This window comes from Polyodon spathula, chromosome 3, assembly GCF_017654505.1.
Source record: "Polyodon spathula isolate WHYD16114869_AA chromosome 3, ASM1765450v1, whole genome shotgun sequence".
Classification (NCBI taxonomy): domain Eukaryota; kingdom Metazoa; phylum Chordata; class Actinopteri; order Acipenseriformes; family Polyodontidae; genus Polyodon; species Polyodon spathula.
Window position 1 is genome coordinate 9,556,174 of NC_054536.1, and position 25,273 is coordinate 9,581,446.

General features: G+C 38.1%; 1 protein-coding gene across 6 annotated transcripts in view; it reads right to left on the reverse strand.

Annotated features, from left to right (window-relative positions):
• Nucleotides 1-22,081, reverse strand: part of LOC121312688 (voltage-dependent L-type calcium channel subunit beta-2-like) — a 116,878-nt gene extending 94,797 nt beyond the window's left edge. For 3 of the 6 annotated variants that reach the window (XM_041244369.1, XM_041244364.1, XM_041244365.1), the window contains exons 1-2: nucleotides 21,792-22,080; nucleotides 20,398-20,490 (exon numbers count right to left, since the gene is read on the reverse strand). In XM_041244369.1, coding sequence (XP_041100303.1) covers nucleotides 20,398-20,490; nucleotides 21,792-21,872 — 174 coding nt within the window. In that variant the 5' untranslated portion in view covers nucleotides 21,873-22,080. Of the gene's footprint in view, nucleotides 1-20,397; nucleotides 20,491-21,791 lie in introns of all 6 variants that reach the window. The other 3 variants (XM_041244372.1, XM_041244366.1, XM_041244363.1) reach the window with 2 other exon arrangements.
• Between the last annotated feature and the right edge of the window lie 3,192 nt (nucleotides 22,082-25,273).

Sequence of the window (25,273 nt, forward strand, 5' to 3'; positions counted from 1 at the left end):
ACAGCTGGGTCACTCTGATGCTTTCTGGCAAACTCCAGACGTGCTTTCAGTTGGTACTTTTTGAGTAACGGCTTCTTTCTTGCCACCCTCCCATACAGGCCAGTGTTATGCAGAGCTCTTGATATGGTTGACTGGTGCACCATTACTCCACTCCCAGCCACTGAACTCTGCAGCTCCTTCAAAGTGATTGTTGGCCTCTCTGAGGCTTATCCTGGGGAATAAGTAGACAGAGGAAAAAGTGGATCGCCGTCTAGAATTTAAAAGGGGAGGTTCCACACACAAAACAGTTACAATGTAGATCAACACCTGTAAGGCACGTGCAAGGCCGCGTGATAGCTAACATGTGCAAGGCCGCGTGATAGCTAACATGTGCAAGGCCACGTGATAGCCAACACGTGTAAGGCCGCGTGACAGCTGCAATATAAAAGGGAAGGTGCGTGTGCACTTTCGTCAGGTTTTGGGGTTTTTGTGTTCTATGGTCTGTGTTCTGTGTGTAACTGCCTTAAGACCAAATAAGGGGTGTTCAGGTCAGAATCGAAGTGCATTTTCAAAATGTTCTTGGCCATTGTTCTTCACCTTTCAATAAGACTACATTAACAAACCTATTATAACCCTGCAACATGCTGGATTTGAAGACCTCTGCACCACAGTACTGGTAACCATTCAGCCACGCTGCCACCAATATAAACTTTCACTCCTATTAACAGGTGTTTTTTTTGTTTTTGTTTTTTTTTCGATACTGATATCCAAAGGATTTCCTGTGGTGAATTGATCAATTACATGAGTGCCAAATCTGATACATGTTCCATTTCCACACAGAATGCCCTTTTAGAATCTTTATATTCTACACAGTGCCTATGAATGTCATATTTGATGAATGGCAACACATAGTGAAAACATCAAAACAGAACAGAGTATTCTTAATCCTTTAACAACTGTACAAAACAGGGCTTAAAAAGACAATGTGTTAAAACAGCATGCTGAGTGCTGGTTCTGTTTTGGCTGCTTAAACTGATTGACTTAAGAGATAACCAGGAAGCTACAATGGACATATTGTACAGTACCATCAACAAATTTGCAACAGTTACTGCTCACATGCACATCACTTCAATGAAACTCAGTTACATTTCTAATTGTGCATTCTGTTATACAACTGCAAATATATATTGGTTTTTTTTTCTTCATAAATCCTGTTACATTGTAAATAAATATAACACATTTATCATGCAATAAACTCCCTACCTGTGACTAGAGTGACAACTTGTATAGAAATCTGCTGTGTGCAGTTACACTTTCAGAAGTTTTAAGATTAATATTTTCAAAAATAATCAGTATATATTATATACGTTCACATATGCAGGTCTTATGATACTTCTGTATACTTCACGTACACTATAGAATCACACTTTTTATAATCAAGTTGGTTCTCACATACAGTATTATAGATTAATGAAAATAATAACCTTTCAACAGTGGTAGCTCACAGACGGCAGTTATCAAGATTATTACTCAGACATGTCTGGAACATTAGGAGGTCAAGTTCCCGCTTCCCGTTGACCCTCCGCCCACTTTCTGTCAGTAAACATCCAGATTAGCAGCTAATGCAATTGATCATTTTCCGTTTCCATCCAGAACTTCACCAGGGGGCTGCTTTGTGCAGAGACTGGCAGTACTTGCTTGTCACATGCAGTCTTTCCGTGTAATTGGGACAGTTTCTGTGCAGGGCTATTAACACGTGAAGTGGGGATGGGCATGCACATTTGGGAGAATTACTCGTGTGAATCAGGGTTGTGGCCGAAAAAAAACCAAGAGAGTGAGATAGTGTAAATTTAATTTACTCGTGTAAATGATGAAAAACACAGGAAAACCATGGCCCCTTTCAACTGGAAACCCGCATTTCACGTGGAAATGTAAATGAGTTTGTTTGTCCTTCTGTGACACAGCTCTAAATATTGAAAGGGAACAGGTCAGTTGTTACTGTGGATTCCAAGTCGGTAGAAAGTGGGCAGTTTTATGGCTAGCATTGGTGTATTTCATCTTAATTATGTGCTGCACTTCAGTCTGTTTCATCAGTATCCGTCACCTCCCTTTCAAGTGCCCACTACCCGTATTTGCCCAGGCGTGGTGTTGAATGCTTTCTCACCAGGTGTCAGCCGTCTGAACGGGTAGGGTTTCATAAGCCAGGGAAGTAGTATACGCACCATCACCTGATCCGGTCAGGCAGGCCAAGGGTGACCTCAGAATCAGAGACCAAATTCATTCGAGTCACAAGTCTGCGAAACAGGCAATTAACTGCCCCTGAAATACAAGCTCAGTTAAATGCTACTAGAAGTATAGATGTTTCAACATCAACTGTTCAGAGGAGATTGAGTGAAGCTGGCCTAACTGGAAGAATTGCTACAAAGAAACCACTATTACAAGTGCAGAATAACAGGAAGAGACTTGCCTGGGCCAAAAAACACAGAAACTGGACGTTTGAGGAGTGGAAGTCGGTCTCATGGACCGATGAGTCAAAATTTGAAATATTTGGATCCAACCGCCGAGTACTTGTAAAACGCAGAGAAGGTGAGCGCATGAGTTCTGCATGTGTAGTTCCCACTGTCAAGCATGGAGGAGGCAGTGTCGTGGTCTGGGGTTGCTTTGCTGGTGACAGAGTTGGTGATCTTTACCAAGTCCATGGCAAGCTCAACCAGCATGGCTATCATAGCATACTTCAGAGGCATGCCATTCCATCAGGGTTACAGCTAGTTGGGCAGTCCTTCATTCTTTAGTGAGATAATTACCCGAAACACACCTCAAAGTTGTGCGAGAACTATCTGGCAAAGAAGGAAAGTGAAGGACAACTTAATCTAATGGCTTGGCCTGCCCAGTCTCCAGACCTCAATCCCATAGAACTTGTATGGGATGAACTGCACAGAACAGTCAAAGCAAAGCTACCCATAACTGCCCTACATCTATGGGAATTACTGCAGAAGAGCTGGGTAAACATGTCGGGTGATTTCCTGATGAAACTTGTTAACCGAATGCCTCATGTATGTGAGGCTGTTATTAAGATTTAGAGACCATTTTCAATTTTCTTGAACATTGCTTTGATACTCCTTATGTTTTGTATATTGTAACATTTGTTTTCATTTTCAAGTATTTACAGAAACATATACGACATAAAACATTGTCAATTATGAAAAAAACCTAGTTTCCAGCAAGTGTACTCAATCTTTTGACTGGCACTGTGTGTGTGTATATATAACGTTTTGACAAAAAGGGTCTCAGTTAGGTCTATCATTTGGAAACCAAAGTCACATGACCTCAATATGTCGACCATCTACACCTAAAATATGAAGTAGTGGATATTTTTCCATTTATTTTTCACTGTAATTTAAATAATCTGAAACGCATAAAAAAAGGAGCCAGCTCTGCAGAGACGGGGTGTGATAAGAGGGAATGGCAGCTGGGATTGGCAACTGGGATTCCTGAACAGATGGTGGGCGGGTCTTGGCAGTGAGTCTCACAATAAAACGGAGCTAGAGAATGATGGTCAGCCATTAAATCTAATTGAGAACACAATAAGAGATCACTGTGTGTGAAACCAAGATCTTTATAAAGAGAAGAACTACACGGCCACTGTGTGTGTAACTGGGATTACTGTTCTAGAATAAGAATTAAGAGGTGTCCCTCTTGGTTTTAGAGACAACTGTACGCCAAATTACTTAATTGGACCAATTAAGCTTCTAATAAGCACTTAATTGGTCCAATTAAGTAATTTAGGGTACAGTTGGAACTAAAACCAGGAGGGACACCGGCCCTCCAGGACCAGGATTGGAGACCCCTGGCGTAAGGGACTGTAATCCTGCAACAGTACACAGAAGGTGTTTCAATGAAGGTTCCTGTAGTGGAACCTCCCTTTTAGAGGTAGCCACGTTGAGCCGACCGTGTAGCGAATGTTTATTTTCTTAGTTACTTTCTCAAGGTTTTTGTTTTGCCTTTATTGTTGTCATTTTTGTTTCCACACCCTTGTTATTATTGTTGGTATAGCCATGTTGTTTACACTGATGCAACCACACACTAAGGATGCCATTGCCTAGTGATGGCCACCTGCAACTGCAGGTAAAACATCTGTAAATAAAACCAATGTAGCATTACAACAGCAACCTCCTGCGTCTCCCCTTTCAGCGGATATTCTCACACCGCTATTACAGCAGCTTGAATGGCTATGAGATATTAGCAGTGGTAGTTGCCTTGCCGATGGCGGGTTTGCAAACTCATGCAAGGTGCCCTTACTGGTTGCATAATAAAATTGGTAGGTAACTTGGGTTCCAATGGTTATTATCCTGCACACAAGACCACTACACAAATGGGCACAATTGGCAGTCTTTACATGAGAGGCCCTGGACAAAACAGCATGGCATGTTCTGGTTGCAATTGAGGTGCGCTCCCCGAATTGTAGTACTCATGCCGTCTGTCAGCATTAAGCACATTTCCAAAGGTGGGAGAGTAATAATTTGGAGGTTTGGATGTACAGTACATGTTTTCCTTTGCTAAGTGATATTTTACAAGTTTAAGAAGAGTGTTTGTATTCCCTGTGTTTACATTAAAAGTTCATCCAAATAGGCTTTTGATTTAAGTGTTGCAGACATATTTGTGAGGTGAGGTCAGAGTTGAACTGCTTGGCATCTAATTCTAACAAATGTTGAGCTTTCCATTGTGCAATCTGTAAGTACTGTGATTTCACGAATCTGCAGAGCACCCCTCTCTACTGTACAACTTTGCATCCTGTGTATAATGCACATTACTGAGCAGCTTTGTGCAAAACACACAACGTCATTGCCCTGGCCCTGGCCAAAATTAAAAAATAAAAATAAAAATATAATAAAATTCTTCAATCCACTGCAAACCTCTTGGATAACATATAGACCGACCAACTGTCCCTCCTGAGCTCCTTCAACTGGGCACTGCACTCGCCTGGGAAAAACAGGCTCTATAAACAAAGCCTAAACTCATGCATTATATAAAGAATGCTTAGAAAGTCTTTATTAGGGATGCACTGATAATCAGTAGCTTATCTGCATGACACCGATATAAGGGTAAAAAAACCACAATCGGCTATCAGCATTTTTTGTAAAATAATTTACCGATAATATCCACCGATATAAATTTGCTTTTTTCGTAGCACAGTATTTATTATTTCGGTTTGACGTGCTTACTGATGACACAAAAACACTGAGACAGCTATTTTCCTTCAGTACTGACTGAGTGTAAGGTGCGATCAACCAGAATGTCTCAGAAGAGCAGTGTTTGGGTTTTTTATTCTTTTTTTAAATTGTTTTAATTATGTGAAGACAAGAGTAGGCTAGCAGATTGCATGCTGTGTGCAGCAAAAATCTCATGTGGGGGCAATAGCTGTAAGGACAATAATACAAATTTAATCCATTATCTCAAGGTATGTCACCCCGTTGAACATGCAGATTTCTCAATGACCACGAAGGAAAAGAACGAGGCAGAATCAAGGAGAAAAAAAAACTGATACAACACAGCTAACTTTAATTCAAGCACTAAAACATTCAAAGCAATCTGATCGTGAAAATCCCTGGGCAAAGGAAATAACTAAACATTTAATTGAATTTATAGCTCTGGGTGATCAGCCATTTTCGGTTGTTCAAGATACTGGATTTTGCCGATTCATTCAATTTCTGGAGTCTCGTTACACACTACCTAGTAGAATGTTTGTGTTGGAGACTGCGCTACCAGAACTTTACAATGCTGTTTTTAATCGCATACAGACACTCATTGAAAGCGATCATGTATCAGCACTAAGCTTCAAGACTGATATTTGAAGCTCTGGTGTTTTAGTAATGTCAGTGCGGAGTTTAACGGCCCAGTGGATTGACAACGATTACAATTTACAGAAGGCAGTACTCCAGACCCATGAGTTTAACAGCACCCACACAGCAGAGGCCATTTCAATAGCACTTGACAAGATGTTTCAAATGTGGAAAATTCCACCTACCAAAATTCATGTGATTATCAGAGATAACGGAAGAAACATTGCAAAGGCAATGCTAGACTCCAGCCTTGTGTTGCACATGCACTGCAGCTCGTTGTGAAAGAAGGTGTGTTATCACAGTGTAGTGTTTCCGACATACTGGCTATCAGATGAAAAATTGTTGGCCATTTTAAACATTCTGCACTGGCCTATTCTCGTCAACAAGGGATTCAGGCAGAGCTTGCAATGTCTTCCAGTAGGTTACAACAGGACGTAAATACAAGGTGGAACAGTACTTACTACATGTTGCAAAGCCTTTTGGAGCAAAAACCAGCTTTTGCAGCTTATGCTGGAGATTATGAAATTCCAGCAACCCTTACATTGCATCAGTGAGGGTTAATTGAAATGGTAGAGCTAGTCCTAGCACCCTTTGAAGAACTAACACGTGAAGTAAGTTTGTCATCAACTTGTACTTTGGCCATCATCCCATGCATTGTGGCTTTATAGAGACTGCTCAGCAAAGTTATGGATTTAGCCAGCAGAATAAAAACTATGAAAAACACTTTTGGGGGGCCATGGAAACGCAGTTCAGTGAAATTGATTCAGAACCACTCGATTGCATAGCAACACTGCTGGATTCAAGATAAAAGGCCAGGTACTTTACAAATAATGAGAACAGGCTACAATCCAAGGGAATGCTGTTGACAATAAAACACAAATGGCAATGTCGGGACATCAACACAGCCTGCCAACAAAAAACAGAAGAAACCAGATGACGGGCCTCCTACTGTAAGTAATACTTGAAGAACAGAGCAACAGACCCAGTCTCACCCTAGTGGGCCACCACTTCCAAGAAAACCACAAAAACTCCAATACTGGAAAAAGATTGAATCCTGTTTTCCAATTTTGGTAGAAGCTGCAAGAAAGATTCTTTCTGCGCCTTGCAGCAGTGTTGACAGGGAACGTTTACTTAGTGCTGCTTCACATACTGTGGATGAGAAAAGGAACAGGGTTTTGTGTGAAAAAGCAGAAATGTTGCTTTTTGTAAGGAAAAACCTTCCACTTACAGACATGGCTATAAATCCAATGATGAACTGAGTAGAACATCAATGTGATGTGTCCCCCCCCAGAAAAAATATTATTTTTATTATTAAAAATACAATTGAATATTACCTTATTGTTTATCTTAACTAATCTGCATTAGTTGTGTGTGTATTTTGAAGTACAAATTAATTATTTTGCCATCTTTTGTTATCTTTCACCGAATTAAATCAGAAATTTAATTTTTATATCATTTTGGTTTTGGTCAAGTGATAAGTTCAAATTGTTATGCACAGTGTGCTTAAAACACTACAAAAATTTTATGTTATTTTATAGTGCAGTACAAGTTATACTATGCACTGTTTGGCTATAAAAAAGTAATTATATATAATTTTCTATACCAGAACAGACGTGTTTTACTCCTGTAGTACGAATGCCTTTTTTTGTCTTGTAAAACAAATGTATTTGTTGCCGTTCACTGTTTTTAATACATGTAAATGATATTTACTATTATTGTTCTTGTACAGTAGTTTGAAATAGCTTACAGGCACTATCTATATGAGGCAGATCATTATCGGCTATCAGTATCAGCCTAGAAAATCTTATAGGTGCACCCCTAGTTCTTATGGATAGTAAGTCATGTTTGATATTCCTGAAACTTTTCTGGACTACTGGTGGTTTCATTAACAACATTACAGAACAGTTTAATAAATGATCAAAATTAAATAACCCAAATTGAGAGGTAAAAGTAGTGCTACTGCTAACTGACTTATTCACCTGTTTTTTTGGTACAAGCAAGACATTTACACAATCCTAATACAGTTACAGTGCATTCATTTCTTTCCCATATAATAACTAAGTTCACCTCAACACCACTCTCAGCATTAACATAAAATAAACTGGTCAGAATGTGCACTTTTTAGCCAGAGAAATTGTTCCAAATGCAAATATCCTAATTAATATTAAAATACAGGGGTGTGTTTAAATGTTTGTGTCCAAGCTCCAGTTTGGTCTTGAGCGACTGCTTATATCATTCAGCTTTCTTAAACTGGGTTTCTATGAAGTTTTTAGGCTGTGCACTGAAAGTGCAGCCTGACTTACAAAAAAAACAAAAAAAAACAAACAAGGGTTACACAAATAATATAAAAAAAAAAACAACATTCTGTAAGAAAGCACTGTGTATCTTGCTCACTGAATTTGCTCAAGCCTTGTGTTGTCAGTAGACAGCAGCAATAATACAGCAAAGCTATTTTAATACATATTTTGGTACAAACATGACTTTTTAGGTACCCATGGTAGATCCTACTTAAGCTAGTGTACAATTAATTGCATCTTATTGCTAAGGGGGACAGAACAACCGAAACTAAAGCTGTCCGATGACCAATGACAAAGATAACAAAAACAAGTGTAAAGAAGGACTTCATTATTTACGTATTTATTGCAATATTTTTTTGCTTTTTTTTGTAGTAGCTTCAGTATTTTTTCTAACCTTGCTTATAAAACAACTGTACTATAAAGCACTTTTAATGAGTCAAATGGCAATAAACTGAAACGTTGACTAAATGTTGTCACGTCAAAAAATAAATAAAACAAACACCCTGAATGAAGAGGTCTTTAAAACGCTTCGTACTGTAGGTTTTTTTTGTTTTTTTCCCCCTATTTGGTCAAAGAAGTTTGCTAATAAAGGATTGCTTGGCAATATAGTACAAATTTGCACGAGGTTACATCACAAACGGGATTTGAACTGCTGAAGTCTCGTAAACATACTGTGTTTCCAGACATGTTTCCATGGTCGTGGTATGTTTGTGCTATGTCACATAAATAAAGGCTGTGGGGGAGAGTGATGACTTCCTAAGCTGCCATCTTAAATATGATTTAAAAAAAAAACAAAAGCAGAAACACAACCACCAGAAAATCAAGAACAGACTGTCTGCACTACGAGTTTGATTAGTTCAATGGTGAAGCATGTATCAGGACGAGGGTGTGCGAGTTTGATCAGTTCAGTGGTGAAGCATGTATCAGGACGAGGGTGTGATCCACAGCTCATACCTTGTCTACACTGCACACAATGGTAAAGTAGGCAGCTTCAACTAACTAGTTTAAAGATGTGGCTTTGCAGTTTGCTATTAGGTAACTACATAATGTAACTATTAGTATGAGCATGACATTTGAAAAACAGAAGACATATTAAGAAAAGAAGAATGTTACAAACCTTCAATATAAAGACCATTCATATTACTCGCTACATAGTGTGCACCGCTATACAGTATGCACTGCTATGCATGCTCCAGACTGCACCCAGCTACCTCCAGGCCCTCATCTCTCCCTACACCCCCACCCGACCTCTCAGCTCGAAGACCGGCTGTACCTCCTCTACGCTCACCTGCCTCCACAGCCCGCTCCTTCTCTACCCTCGCCCCGCAGTGGTGGAACGACCTTCCTATGGATGTCAGAACTGCCCAGTCCCTGACCACCTTCCGACAACACCTGTAAAACTCAACTCTTCTCTTCTGGACTGTATAGCACTCTGCCCTTAATGCACTTTAACTTGAACTTATCTGCTCCCTATTTTACTGTATGTAATCCTGCACTCAATCCAGTCTGTAGTATTTTGTATTTCACCCGCACTCCTACCTAACATGATGTAACTATCAACACTTATCTGCTCTTGAACTGCCCCGATATCAAATCATACTGTGTTTTGTATTTGCTCTTATTAGGACTAAAGTCACTGTATTTTGTATCCTGCTCTTAATTGTACTGTAATTCTTGATATGCATTTTTTGTATACAACTGTAAGTCGCCCTGTCTGCTAAGAAATAAATAATACTAATACTAATACTAATAATAATAATAATAATAATAATAATAAAGCAAACAATAGGACTGTTTTTAAAATTAACCAAGACCTGTGCTAGTTCGTCTGTCATGTTTGTATGTAAGCTAGTCAGGTAGGTTAGAATCAATGTTTCATTAAGTAGATTCGGTCAAGCAAAACCTTAACACCACTTTGTACCATTACATACAGAGTAGCCATTAAGCCACCATGGTAACTGAATAAGAGGGAAGTAAAAGGTCTTGTTTCTATAGCAACTATCACACAGACTATCTGTAACATAGAAGGATCATGGCTGGAATGATTTTGAGAAGCTCTTGGTGCAACCAAAACAGAAAAAATAAATAAATTATTCTTTCTAATCATTAAACATATTTGTGAGAGTACAAAGAATGCATAGTACACACCAGCCTTCAAATTACCTTGACGTGAAACAAATAAGAAATCATTAGATGGATTAAACAATGCCACTACACCTTATTCAGCTGCATGCTTCCCCCATGAAAGACTTTCTCATGCAAATCAAAGATTATTTTAAAAGAGTCACTTGGTAAAGATAAGAAATATGAGTATGCTGCTTTTTGTTTAGATTCACTTTGTATATAATATTCTGTTTCAGTCATCCCATCCTGGTGACGTTTTAAAACTCAAGCATGAAGTTACTACATGGTCTTCATATAGCTCTCAAACACATCTTCTCTCGCGGTACAGCCAGTACACCAGTGTGTAACGATTAACTTGCCCCGAGGGAATTTAAAAAATACCAACATGGATTTTTTTTTCTACTGATGTATTTCTTATATTCATTAGAGGCAGTGTTGCCAGATAAACTCTGATATCTTGTATGCAAAAAAATGAATGTGTTCCCAAAAGAATGTGTTTTTTTTAATAACTTAGTGGTTGACTGTGATGACTCATCACAGGGTGACAGTATGCTTCCCCTGAGGGGGCTCTGCCAGTCAGGCTGGCTGGCATGTGAACGGAAGATGCAGCAAGTTTCCAGATCTCAATTCGTCATCATTGAGGGAGTGACTGATCAACATAATCCTGCTAATAGAAGTTTTAACTGTTTAAGTGATACTAAAATGGAAGCTTTACCTCATGCTTTACTTTAAGACTTTCATTCATTCAGCATTAGATCACTTGGTGATGGTAATTCAACACTGCTTTTCCCACAACTTGTTCTGGGTCAGCATTAACATTCACTTTGGGTCAACTTGATAATATATGTCAAGTAGTTTGATCAGATGCTCAATTTGACTGCTAGGAGAATACCTTCTAAAGATAACTAACACTGGATTATATAAGAATATTGCTATATTTGACACACTTCCATCTATGTCACAACAGACAATTCAATCCCAAACCATGTGCGCCTTCCTAAAATAGACAAAAACAGAGACCCAATATGAAAGCAGCTATTCAAGGGATTTCAAATTCAGCAGGGGACCAATCCAAATCATGCAAAACAAATCATCCCTCCAGCTGGATTGACAAGCAAACCACAAACATTTTGGAGCCACCACCTGGCTCACAACAACTTTTGATGCAAATAACTGCATAGCTAAATTTAGAAATGATATAAAGACCCACATTGCACAGCTGCTTAGTGTGTGGCTCTTTCTACCAACCATGCCTACACAATCATAAACTTTATCCAGGTTATGTGCTGCCATGGAAAACAGACTGTCCATAATTAGATTGAGGCATATCACATCAGACATTAGACAAATAGTAGTAGTGCCAATAAACTAAATCAGATCTCTGCAGGGAGATGATAACCTCATTTGTCTGATTTCCTGGATAGTAATGAGGTAATGTAATAGCTAGAAAAACATATCAAGCTATTTTATGATACCAAGATAGATTATTTTTTTCTTCACATCATTGTTAGCACTTTTTCTTCCTAAAAAGAAAATCTTGGTAATGACAATTAGGATGAAACACTTTCATAAATCTGCCCCACTGACTGTAAACCAGTTTAGCAATAGAAGGACCTTCAGCTGAAGACATCTGCAAATGCAAGACAGGCATGGCTAAGGTGTTTTCAGATTTGCATTACAATATAACATCATGGCAAGTTGTTTTCCTCCAGCTCTTTTCTAATCCATACCTCATACAAGCACATGTGTGCTCATTTTTTGCAATATGGTCCTCAAATAAACCCAGGGATGCTACCAGCAGACATGCACAGTCTTGTATGGCCCTTATAGCAATACAGTTGGCAACCTTGGTCTGACAGAACCACCTTCTTGGAGAAAAATGAACGCTCTTACCCACAAGGTTTTCTGAATAAACATTATTCCCTTCCTATGTCTAGATTTAGCTCACTGAAACTAAACTATTCATCAAAATGTATCCCTTTAATAACCAGACATTCTTTGGAATAATTTCAAAATGTTTTTTTTACCTCTCTAAATACATAAATGAAAGCTCTGAGGGTCTCATTAAGATAAGAGCCTGATAAACTTCCTGGGATATGCAATATGAGTATGAGATTTAGTTCCAAAAGTTTTTTCCACCATGGGTTCCCTGGATTAATTTGGGCACTTCCAGAGAGCAAGTGAAGTCATTGCCCTGGAGAGTTACCATGGCAATGGAGACATGCCCCTGTAAAACTGTTCTGAACTTAAAAGTAATTGCAAATCCATGCCCAGAGACTTTCAAAGTACTGAAGTAATCTTCTTTACTTACAGTACAAAGCACCAATTCAGCCAGGAACCATATTCTTAGTACCACAGGTCAGTTTATTAAATTATTTATTTATTGGCTATATATAGCGCTTTTTATACAAAAGTATCACAAAGCACTGTACAGTACATAGCAGAAAAAAGAACAAACTACAATACAGTTGTACAGCATGTCACTCACACACACAACTGCCATAATCAGATCATTTAAAAAACCTATTTAAAAATGACACTATACATATAATACACAAGCAAAAATTTTAAAGTTACATTAAACCCCACTAAAATAAGAAACATTTTATAAAAGTGCGTTTTTAGTCTTGACTTAAACCGTAACGGTCCCAGCTTCCCTGACAAACAAAGGCTGAGCATTCCATAATTTAGGAGCTCTACAAGAAAAAGCCCTCCCTCCCATGTTGCTTTTGTTGACCCTTGGAACAACCAGCAGCCCCGCATCCTGGGATCTCAGAGTGCGGTTTGGAAGATACAGGGTCAGTAACTCCTGCAAATAACTAGGTGCTAATCAATTCTGGGCCTCAGGATCTTGTAAGTTAACAGCAAAATCTTAAAATCAATTCTATATTGCAGGGAGCCAGTGTAAAGAGGCCAAAACAGGGGCAATATGTTCACTCTTTTTCTGGTTTTAGTCAGAACTCTAGCAGCGGTATTCTGAACAAGCTGCAAGCAGGATACCACATGTTTTGGGACACCAGGAAAAAAAAAAGTGCATTAGAATAATCAATTCTAGATGGAACAAAGGCATGCATTAGTCTCTTGGCATCAGATGCAGAAATAATTGGTCATCTGTTTAATTTGAGCACCTGTTACCTCACAGATGATCACTGGCTATTATCTTGAGCTGAGGAAGCACTACAGTACGTCATGAAGAAATAAGTAAAGAAAAACATTTGTTAACCCTTGAGCTTTCACAATATATCTGCCACTGTTTAATGACAGATAAACTACATGAGATTATATATATATATATATATATATATATATATATATATATATATATATATATATATATATATATATATAATATAAAATAAAATAAAAAAAAAAAAATATATTACCTTTTTGGCTAAAGGCACAGTTTCCAGAAGATAAATAATATCTACAGCATTTTTGTGTTGAAAACAAGACCTTGACTGCTCTGTAGTTCTGTTTACTTTGTGTCATCTACCAGAGCCTGCTCTCTATCCGTCTGATGATTTCCTAAACCTCCTGTTCAAACAGAGTGCCAGAACTGCATCTATAACCTCCTGTACACTACATACCTTGTTGTCCAAACTGCTCTGAAATTTTCCTTGCAGTGTGACCAAAAAAAGGCAGAAACATTTCGAAGGATATAGCGTACTACCATATTTTACACAAATTACAGTACAGAACAACGTATTTTTCTTAATCTGTGTAAACATCTCTACTGATATTTTGCTATACTACATGAACCACATATACTCCAAAAAACAAAAACATATGCTTATATTGCATGTTTATAACACAGTGACTTGGGCAGACCGAGCACTCTGATTGGCTGAAGAAGATTCCCATCAGGGCTGTTGACAAATACAGATCGATTAAGATTTTATTATCTACACTACTTAGGTTTTTCAGGATTGGTCCACTTGCATGATAAAACACCTGTGGCAGTCAGAATTGATGGGCCCCTCCTAATTAATTGTGCCTTAATTTGCATCTTACCCTATTGAAGTACATTTCCTTGGTCATTTACTGTATCATTGGGCAGTCTCAATGCCAAGCATACATACAAAGGGTCTATCCTTTTCTTAAGCAGTGTACACTTTCCAGGGAGTGAACCACACTTCATTGAGTTCCCAGAAACCTTTGCACACAGTCCTGTTGTATTGAAAAATTGAAAACAAAACAAAAAAAGCGAAGGAATCCAACGTAATCACTGCTATCAGAAGTAATTAGACATATACCTTTCACAAGACCAAAAACATGTGACTGCTGAAGTGCATTTTGAAGTGACAATGTACTGTACTACACTATCCTTTTCTCTAGCAGGAGAGTGAAGGGAGCAATACTGTAGGGTTTGGCATAGGTGGACGAGTGTGAATTAAGACAGATTGGGAACTGGTAGATAAAAGTCCTAACATGTACCAACCATAAAAGAGTATTATTTGTTCTATTGTTATGGAAACCCTAATTACTAAAACAATCCACAGTTTATATTGGAGACATTCTTTGTTTTATTCCCAGAGGCTTGTGTACGTTACTCCAAGTGTGTAGGTGGTTCAATGCATTAAGTACAGAACACCCGCTTTAGATGCTAAAGTGAACATGAAGTTCATCTGCCAGTTCTTTGTTATGAAATACTGGTCTTATAAAACACAAATGGCAATTCTTTGTCCTTTATTGTTATTTGCAACACATATGGTGGCTCATTAAGGACTGTGGAAAATATATGATATTGAGTTCACAAGATCATCCCCCCCCCCAGCGAACCACTGTACAAAAATATCACCATAGCAAACATATGGATTTTATTCAGATAAGTGCCCATCCTAGATTTTCTAGCACTCTTAAAACACACAACACAGCCAGTAACACAAGGACAGAAGACTGCTATAAGAATGCTTTCACAGTGCGATTGGCTTATTCCTTCATTTTTACATTCAAATACAATGCTTTTCTGGGGTTTTCACAACCAACACCTTCTATAAAAACTCACAGATTGAAAAGTCACTAGCTTTTAGATCTGGTTAATTCAGGGGGCACTTGTCTCTGAGATTCTCCATACTGTGTAGGATATACAAAAGTTTGGAAATATATAGAAATATAGGAATGCTGTGAGAAACACTGACTGAAACAACTTATTTCCTTTCAACTTCAGGCTGTTTGGTTCCCATAGGTGTTATTATTTAATGACGTATAAAGTGTATTCCTCTCGGTAGTGCCTACATGAAGGACAGCCTCATGGATAAGACCAACCAAACTGTATAGACAGATAGCAGTATTATAATAATGTGCAAGGTAATAGTGATTTCTTTCCCCTTTAACTATGTGTTTTTACAACTGGGCCTACATAAAGCAATTCACTAAGAACACTATCCAGGAGAATAAAGTGGAGTTTGTTTGTTTTTCTACACTAGGCTCAGGCTACGTTTATGAAGTACATCATCTTAATAGAATTGTTTTCTGCTGGTTCAGTGCACCATAACATATGTCATCAGACCTAGATAAGGAACACTCACAACGGATGTGCATGGCGATAACCAAGCCCAGTGAATTTGGTTGGGCCGAGAATCTGTATTAAACATGATGTGAGCTATTTCAAGGTTTTCTTTCCATTTTTGAGTTCTGACTAAGATTGCCAATGTAGAACTGCAAAACACTATAGTGATTACACTGTAACTTGGCTTTATCAGTTCACCAAAACCCAGCAAAATAAGCATTTCTGGCAATCGACTCCATGAAGCATTGATACAGCTATGTTTTAAAACTTAACACACAGTAGGTTTGCATTACAGTTTCCCCCCATTAAATCATGTTTTCCATTTCAGAGTGAAATAATTAAAGATTATGGTACAGTACAGAGGGACAGGCAGAGCTGCAACTTCAAATGCAGCAGCATTCACTAGATAGACCAGGGTCAGAAATTTCAATAACTCCATAACCAAAACGGCTCATCTTCACCAGCGTGAATAGCAATTATATATATTTCATTTTAGAATTCCTGCCTAATGGATTTCCTCAAACTCACCGTTATACATTTAAGTCAATACGAGACTTAGATTTTAAGTATAAGCTTATAGTAGGTACATTATACAGTAGTTTAATGCTTGTTTTTCAATTCATGTACAGTGTTATGCAAGCAAAAAAGTGTATATGATCCGGTAGTATAAAATACTGTACGACAGTTAACTCAAATCTATTATTTACATACTGTACAAGAGTACCAAGTTATTAAATACAGTAAGTTACCTCAACAATGCATTTCATACTTTGTTTCACACCAAGTTTAGCAGACATCTGTTGACAGAGCTGACTTATTATTATTATTATTACTATTTTCTTAGCAGATGCCCTTATCCAGGGCAACTTACAATTATTACAAAATATCACAATACAAAGTATCACATTACAAATAAGAGCAGTTATAAAATACAAAAACATCAGTAGTAAACAAGAGCAAATTCAAATGAGAGGAAAAATACAGTGAATAATTATGTTTGAGAGCGATTACAGCTAAGAGCAGTTAAACCTTGGTAATAAGAGTAAATTTCAATTCCAAGTATAAGTACAATGAATGGATAAGAACAATTTAAAATAAGAGCAAATTACAAAAACTGTGAATAGTTACCTTTAACAGGAAAATCAAGTACAAAATGCAGAAAACCTCATTATGACTCAGAGCAGTAGAGGAATACAATAAAGTGTTAAGCAGTTACGTGCAAGCACAAGATGCAAGTTCTGATACAATTGGGTTTCACATAGTCGAGAGTTGTGAGGGTTACGGATGTTGTCTGAACAGATGTTTCTTGAGGAGGCATGGAAAGCTGGTCAGCGACTGAGCAGTCCTGATATCCGTGGGTAGGTCATTCCACCACTGATGGGCAAAAGTGGAGAAGGAGTGGGCTCTGGAGGCGGGGGAGCGGAGGGGGGATACAACTATTCTGCTGGTGGCAGAGGAGCAAAGGGGGAGAGAGGGGGTGTAGGGAGAAAGTGGAGCTAGTGGAGGGACTTGAGCAGCAGAGTTGTGTGGGAGAAACAAGGAAGAGAAAAGACAAGACGGGCAAGCTGTAGCGGATAGTGGAAGCAGGGAGGCCAGCCAGGAGGGAGTTGCAGTAGTCAAGGCGGTACACTACCAGGGCCTGAAGCTATGTTGGTTAGTCTGTGAGGAAGGGGCAAATTCTGCATATGTTGCTGAGTAAAAAGCAATAGGAGTGTGCCAGAGTAGAGATGTGCTGAGAGTAGGAGAGGGAGGGGTCAAAGGTGACACCAAGGTTCTTGGTGGATGAGGAGGGAGAGAAGGTGATAAATTCAAGAGGAATAGAGATAGAGAGATCAGTGGGACAGGAAGGGGGGGGGGGGGGGGGGGGTCTGATTTGGAGAGGTTGAGTTTAAGATGATGCAAGTGCATCCAGAAGGAGACACAGGTAGATACGGGAGGAGATGTGGGAGTCAGAGGGGGAAAAAGAGATGAAGATCTGGGTATCATCAGCATAGAAATGATACAGGCCATGGGAGGAGATGAGGGGACCCAGGGAGGGAGGGTAGTTTTTGCCATTTCCAGTGGGAACTATTGCAGCTACTGTAGTAAAATTAAAATTGGGCATACTGTCAGGCAAAAGACAGAAAATGTTCAGGCCACAGGGATTGTTTTTATTTATTTTTTTTATTTTAAATTAAAGGCTTCTGCTGTCTGTACAACAACCCACTGATTTAATGAAATGAGCACTGAGGCTGCCTTACTATCATTGTAAACATCACTATACAAGTTACAGCAACTGGTCTGTGATATAATCAGATAATACAGTTGGTTAACAGCAATTGAAATTTCAGTAAGTGCAGAACTTGATCATGGTTTAAAAGAATGATTATAGTACTACAGTATGCCTACACCAATGCTAGCTTCCAGACCCATTCCATTTGGAATGGTGTAATTCTCAAATTGACTGCAAAACAACCAGTGGTTCTGATACAGTATCACAGTGCCATGGTACTGCAATGGGACTTGGGACAGTATAGAAAAGTATTAAAATGATATCAATGTGGACTACTCTACTTTTAGCATCATTGCTCCATAGAATCACAAATGCCATTGTAGTGCCTCTACATTGCTACTATAGATAATTAGAAAAAAAAATGTATTAATAAAATATAACACTAAAAAGTACATTAACAAGCTTGAAGTCGTTAAGCACAGCTTTTTCTGGGTATGAAATGGTCATTAAAAAATGAAATCCTTGGGAAGCGTTATTATGATGACAACGCACAGCATGACGTGACTAATTAGATTGACAGGTATAGTTTGAATGTTAGCAACCTTGCCCCAAGCCAGAGGGGTGCAGGATATATCACAAGATATGGTCATTTGCGCTCATTAAAATCCATTAAGACCTTTCAGCTCTAAACTGACCCATTAAGCAGATTTTGTGATTCTTTTGAACACTGCAGAGCAAAATCAATTGCATTTATCATAAAACACTGTTTCTTGGCTGCAAATTGAAAAATATCTTTAAAAGACAAGCAACATAAATTGTATTTAGATTCTCTTTCAACTCAAACAGAATGTTGAGCCATGACACCTCAAGAGTGTTAAAAAAGACACTTTGCTTCCTTTTTTATTTTTGTATTCTACTTGCGCCATCTTTTCCAATACATGAAGAAATTCAGAAGTGCTGTAATTTGTTTTGGGCTTTAAATTCCGAAGCTAATAAGTCTACAAGAAGTGTATGTGGCACAACTAACAAATTGTTTAGCTTTCCACACATGCCTTTCCCCTTTGAAGTCCTAAGTTTGATTTCATTACTGGGCATATATTAAAATAAATGTACTTGCCTCAACATAGACGCCCATGGACAGTAGTTAACAAAACCGCAACACGATTCTGTACTATTGGCATTTTATTTTTGTGAGAAGAGCAGGACTGAACAGCAGAGTGGGGTGTGCAGATCAGGGCTGCGAGGAGAAGCTCTCCTGGTGCCTAACACCACTGTGCAGTGCCTAAAATGATCTGCTACCATCCCATATAAAAGTTTTCCATAGCAAAAGCATATAAACGTGTAATAACACATAGTGAAACCATGGTAAAGAGTTGGTAAGACTGTCAAGACCCGCAAGGTATGGTAACGCATATTGTATTAATAAACATGGAAAATCAGGCTAAAATATGGTAAATGCACAGTATAACCATGGGAAAACATGGGAATACTGCAAAAATACAGTGCAAAAATACATTGGTAAACTTTTATTAGTGATGAGCACTAAATTCATATAAGTATTTAAAAAAAACAACAAATCCCATGCTATAACACACACACACAATGCCTTTTAATCAGATCAAAGGGCTACCTTATGTGGTGTTAAACATTCTACAAAACTGAACTGTGTTCTGTTGGAAAAAGAAATAAAAAATTCTTCAGATATCAATGTGGCAACTTTAGTAAAATGGAGTTTTAGGTGTGAAATGAGATAAGAAATGAAGACTTTCTTATCTTATGCTGAACATGGCCTACAAGGAGGCTCACACAACAACAACAACATCAATGAAATGCACTGGTTGTGCTGTTTTTCTGACGTCAGAAAATGTGGTTCCTGACTTCATGTATGCAATTTTTTGTAGATGTGTACAAGTTTCAGGGGAATGTGTGCAACTTACTGTGACAAGCAAGAGACAGGCTACAGTAGCCCAAATTCCATAAAAGTTCAAAACTGGACAGTACACATCTGTTTTCACTTGAACAATGCGGTGGAAACTAATCATTTTGGGGTTTGGAAGCAGGTCACTTTGATAATTTGGACAATGTATGTTGTCTTTAGCCACAGTAATTAACAAATCAGAGAAGTGGGGTTCCAACAGTTCCAATGGAACCAGGCCCAGGCCTGTCAGAGGCTTGTAAATAACCTTTTTTCCCCTTGCTATTTTCTTCCATTGTAGAAATATCCCTTTCTCAAAGTATTTTGTGTTAAATCATGTTTGGTTTTTTTTTTTTGGTGGTGGTGGTGGTGGTGGGGGGCAGTCTTTGAACCAGGCCCGGAGCACCTTTGGTACAGCATTGTTAACAATGAATGTATATCACAATATTACATTCATGTTTATCCATGAAATACTAACATCTCTCTATCCCAGCACAGTAAATGAATAAGCATTGCCTTACCTGTCTGACAAAGCTGTTAGAAGTGGTGTCTGATGAAGTGCTTTCATCAGAGCCTTTAAGTTGTCCTTTCCTTCGAGCTCCTTTTCCATGAGCCTTCATAAAATAAAGGAATAGGAAGAAATTACAACAGCATCAAAATACTATCTGAAATATTCACTGAAAACCCATCAGTAACAAAAACAGAGTGGAATTTCACGTGGATAAATACTGAAATGTTTGTCTACTTGTCTTTGTTTATTATAATGTTTTATAATAAACAGTGTGTAAATACACACGAACTAAAAACAAGAAACAAATTGCACATTCAAAATATTGCACAGGCTGACTCCTAAGTGTAAGATTTGTGCAACGAGGCTTGCCATGCCAGCCGGAGTGGACAGCGAGACGGTCTCATTGGACATTCTTTTGATATTATAAAAAACCATCGGTGGCCTTGAGATTGCAGCTTCTCACCCTAAAATACTACTTCTACAAACTTTTGATCGTTATAAATCCTGGCACACTTTTCAGTGACGCTGGAACCATTTTTATAGTGGGAGTGCTGAAAGCTATTGAACAAAACTGTAACCCCTGTATATGATGGAAGCCATGCAAAGTTATCGCACCCCCAGCACCCCTGACACTTCGGAAATTACTTGTTATATGACTGACATTCTATGACAAAAATAATTTTCAGATTTGTATTCTGCAGAGATGTTTACTCCTAGATTTGAGTTCCAAGATTTAATTGACCCCATTGTTAACACCTATGTTCATCACCTTTAACAATAAAAGTTCCCTAAAGACTGATTTTGTAATTCTAATAATAATAATAATAATAATAATAATAATAATAATAATAATAATACAGTTCCTGACTTTGATGTCATTAATTACACAGATGTTTCTGGTGGGTGTCCAGAAATCCACACACCTGTTAAAGAAAGAAAGAAAGAAAGAAAGAAAGAAAGAAAGAAAGAAAGAAAGAAAGAATCCTAGTGTAATATAGAACACCTATGCTGTTGTAGTGTACATACATGTTGTATAGTCACTTTACACCAAATCTTAATGGAGTACTGTAGTTATTAAATAATAACAATAGGGAAGATCAAGTAAAAACAATAGGCATTAATTCACATAAAATATTTTTTTAACCTGACCGTTAATGCATCTGTACTAGTAAAATGACTGTATATATGCGTAGTATACTACAACATTGCCAATCAATAACGACAGTTACAATTACTCTATCCTGCTTGCAAATGCCTGTATTTTGTTAACAGAAAACAATTAAGCCTATTCGTTATCTTGTTGAATAAAAACTAGTCAATGTTGCTATTTAATGTTAAAGTTAAAATGTCAGCAATTTAATAATAAACAAAAAGAACAGATACGCAGTGGAAGAGGCACTGTACCTGGAAGCGAGGGTTTTCCAGCACGTCCATCTGGATCTCTTGAGAAGTTGGAGGCGTTTTGGACATGTCGCTCTGAACCATTTGATACAGTTCAATGCAACGCCGGGTTATTAAAGTAACAAAACACGTGGAAGAATTTGAACACTGATTTGTGTTTTTGGTTAAAACTGGTGGTCTATTAAACTATTCCTGTCATTATTCAGCAAGACAGAATTCCAGTTGCACTGTGACGCGTTGCCATTGATACCTCCGTTCCAATCGCTCCCGGTTTGTTCGGCAGAAGTTGTTGCCGTTTTGAGGCTGAAGGGAGCAGCGAAGTAGCTGTAAAGGGGGCGCGGTCCTGTAGGAGGAAACGAGGAGGAACCAGTCTTCGTGTTTTGTTTTTTCATTTTATTTGAGATATCTTTCTAAAACTCTAAGTTGAGTTAATCGATTTCAGAAAAAAATATTCCAATCACCACAAAAAAAAAAAAAAAAAAAAAAATATTAAAGCTTTTGTTAAAGCAAATCTCATTATTTAACAATAAACACACACACACACACACACACACACAGCATAATTCCAGTGACGAAGGATCTAAAATACACCCCATGTTAGTGCTCTTATTCTTAGTTAAGATTAGTAGGCCTTTAAAGCTACCTCCACATATTCAGCCATTGACAAACACTAATTGTGACATCTTGACTCAAGGAACAGTTCCTATATTCAGATCTCCAGATAATGGGATAAGATATTCCCTATACACTTCCAATAAATGTCATTAACATACATATGGCTCTATGACAGGATAGCCAAAGTGAGGAGACTTAGACAAAGTGCAGCAAATGAAATACTTTTAATAAAATAATGATTACCAAACAAAACAAAAGGGCACAATGGCCAAACAAAGACACAAACCAGTCTAAACAATAACTAATAAACAACTGGCAAAAACACAACCCTCTCCCACTCCCAACCATTCCATTTTATACAGGTGCTGCAGCTAATTGGGCAATTCACACCTCATCAGCTGCAGCACCTTTCACACATTCCTCACACAAAATCATTACCTCAGATCCAAACAGCAGACTCGCATCCACCCTAAACACCACAAATACACACAAAGACAGGCTGCACCATGTCACAGGCTCATATGTATTAACTCATTGCAAGTATCATAAGTATCAAAAATCCTAACTGTCAACATTGAGTTACCAAAGTAAGGAAGACTGCGCAGTGACTGAGTGCTAAATGTGTCACAGACAGTGAGACCAGCCAGAAAGCTAAAGGTGGGAGAAAGCTTTCGTGTCTGGAGCTACTGTAAAATGACCATAAATAATGTAAACAAACTGGTAAGCCAACAAAGTCTGGTTTTCGATGAAGCGGAGTGCACATAAGGCTAATTGTTTTTTTTTTTTTTTTTTTTTTTTTTTTTTTAATAATAACACTGCAGCTTTAAACATCCACACCTGGAACATACATTAATTAACAACAGTTATTGGTCCAACTAACAGATCATTTTAGACTGACTAATAAAATAAAATTGTATCAATTAAAAGCAGCAAAAACAAAACAAGTCACTATACCAATATAAGGGCACATTAAAGTGGTGTGTATGATTTGGACAGAAAAATAAGTGCCATTAAAACACATTACTGGCACGGCAAACCTGCCTCAGAGCTTTATAAATCCAGCCCACTGTATTTTACCATGATTACAGATTTTGAACCCCCGCTATTTCTAAAAACAAGGAAGCAGATGGTGCATCCCCTACCTTTTTAAGCAGCTTCTGTTTATCTGTGGAGAACACAGTGGAATCTTGCCCCCTCCCCCATCATTTAAGGGCATCCAATTGTATTCTTACTGAAAAATGTATTATATACAACTCTGCCAAATGAAAATAATAGTGTGTAATGGGTGTATTGTGTGAATGGCAGGTGCCAGTGCAGTGCACACCACAGTATATGATAAGTTACTTCCAGCAACAGTTGGGGTGGACCTGGGCTCCCAGATATTGTGCTCTGAGATATTGTGACGTGGTAAAAAATAAATAAATAAATAAAAACAAACAAAGGCATGCTTAGATCACTGCACCATGGGAGGAGAAACAGGAAGAGATCAGAGGATGACATGCAGACTGCCTCTTTTTACCTGCCAAGCCTAGCGCTAGGGCCAGTGCAATTCTCCCTGTGGACGCCTAGCCAAAATCAGCATGATCATGATCCGAACCAAAGAGCTCCTGAATGACTCATAGGGTTATTGAATCAAACCAATGATGGCATTACTATTGATGACAATATCTAAAATATACTAAATTAAAATCTTGCATGAGTGGTGCTTGCATTGATCAATCTTGGTAATTCAGTGATTTAATGTAGCCAACAGTGTACTGTATAGTGTGCCAGGTGCAGATACAAAGTGGTGTCATTTTCAGACACATACTCATCAATATGTGTATGCACATTAGTAGAACTTCATGGTATCAAATTAAAAAGTAGTATTTGTTACACAACAGTATATTTAACCAGCTTGACCTCATTCATTTCATGTTCACTGCACTGATGAAGATGGTGAAAGGGCTGCATTTGTAAACAATGCTCTGGTTACTATACCTCAGACAGGAAATAATTAGAAAGCAGGTGTTTACAGGCTGTTAGATATGACTTCATCCCATGAGTAATGCCATAACCAGCCTTTGTAACATGTTTAATGTGCGCCACTTGTACCAATGTAAAATTTACACTATATTTGTTTTAAAGCGATAAATAGTCTTCTTAATTAATCTAAAGAACAGTAATGGAAATTAGTAAAGCCAACTGAAAAGGTTATAACTTATGATTGGAGTATAGAGAATACAATCATGTCAAGTGACCCTCATCTCAAGGGCCAGGCTCACTGTTCTCAAACCCCCAACCCTTGTATACTGCTTGTTGTTGCATATCTGTATGCTGTGGCTTTATCTAGGGATGCACAGGGCTAAATGTTGATACTAGTACAGAATAAGTCGATTCATTCATTTCCCTATTCTGATCCCCATAGTTGGTTCTACCAATACCAAAATGTAGCATTCTACACCAGCCAAATGATACTAGAAATGTCCATGTGTGGAATTAGTCGATTCATTATTCTGATCCCCATAGTTGGTTCTACCAATACCAAAATGCAGCATTCTACACCAGCCAAATGAGACCCAGGGTACATAGACTGTGTAAGATATAGACTGTATAAGAACCCAAAAACAGTTTCATGAATATTAACCTGAATTTCATTTAGAAAACTGTGCTTCGTAAAAACAAACTTCTGCCTGATACAGGAGACAGGCCACTCAGAATGAACCAGGACCGATCTTCAGATGAATTTTAGGGGTACAACCCTATTTTGTTGCTGAGTACTGTATTCAAGGTCTCTGTTATTTTATTTAAAGGGTGAAAGGGTTGTCTGCTACCGATAGTTTATTGAAATGATCCGATCTGAATTAGACTTCTCTTTATTCAAATGACAC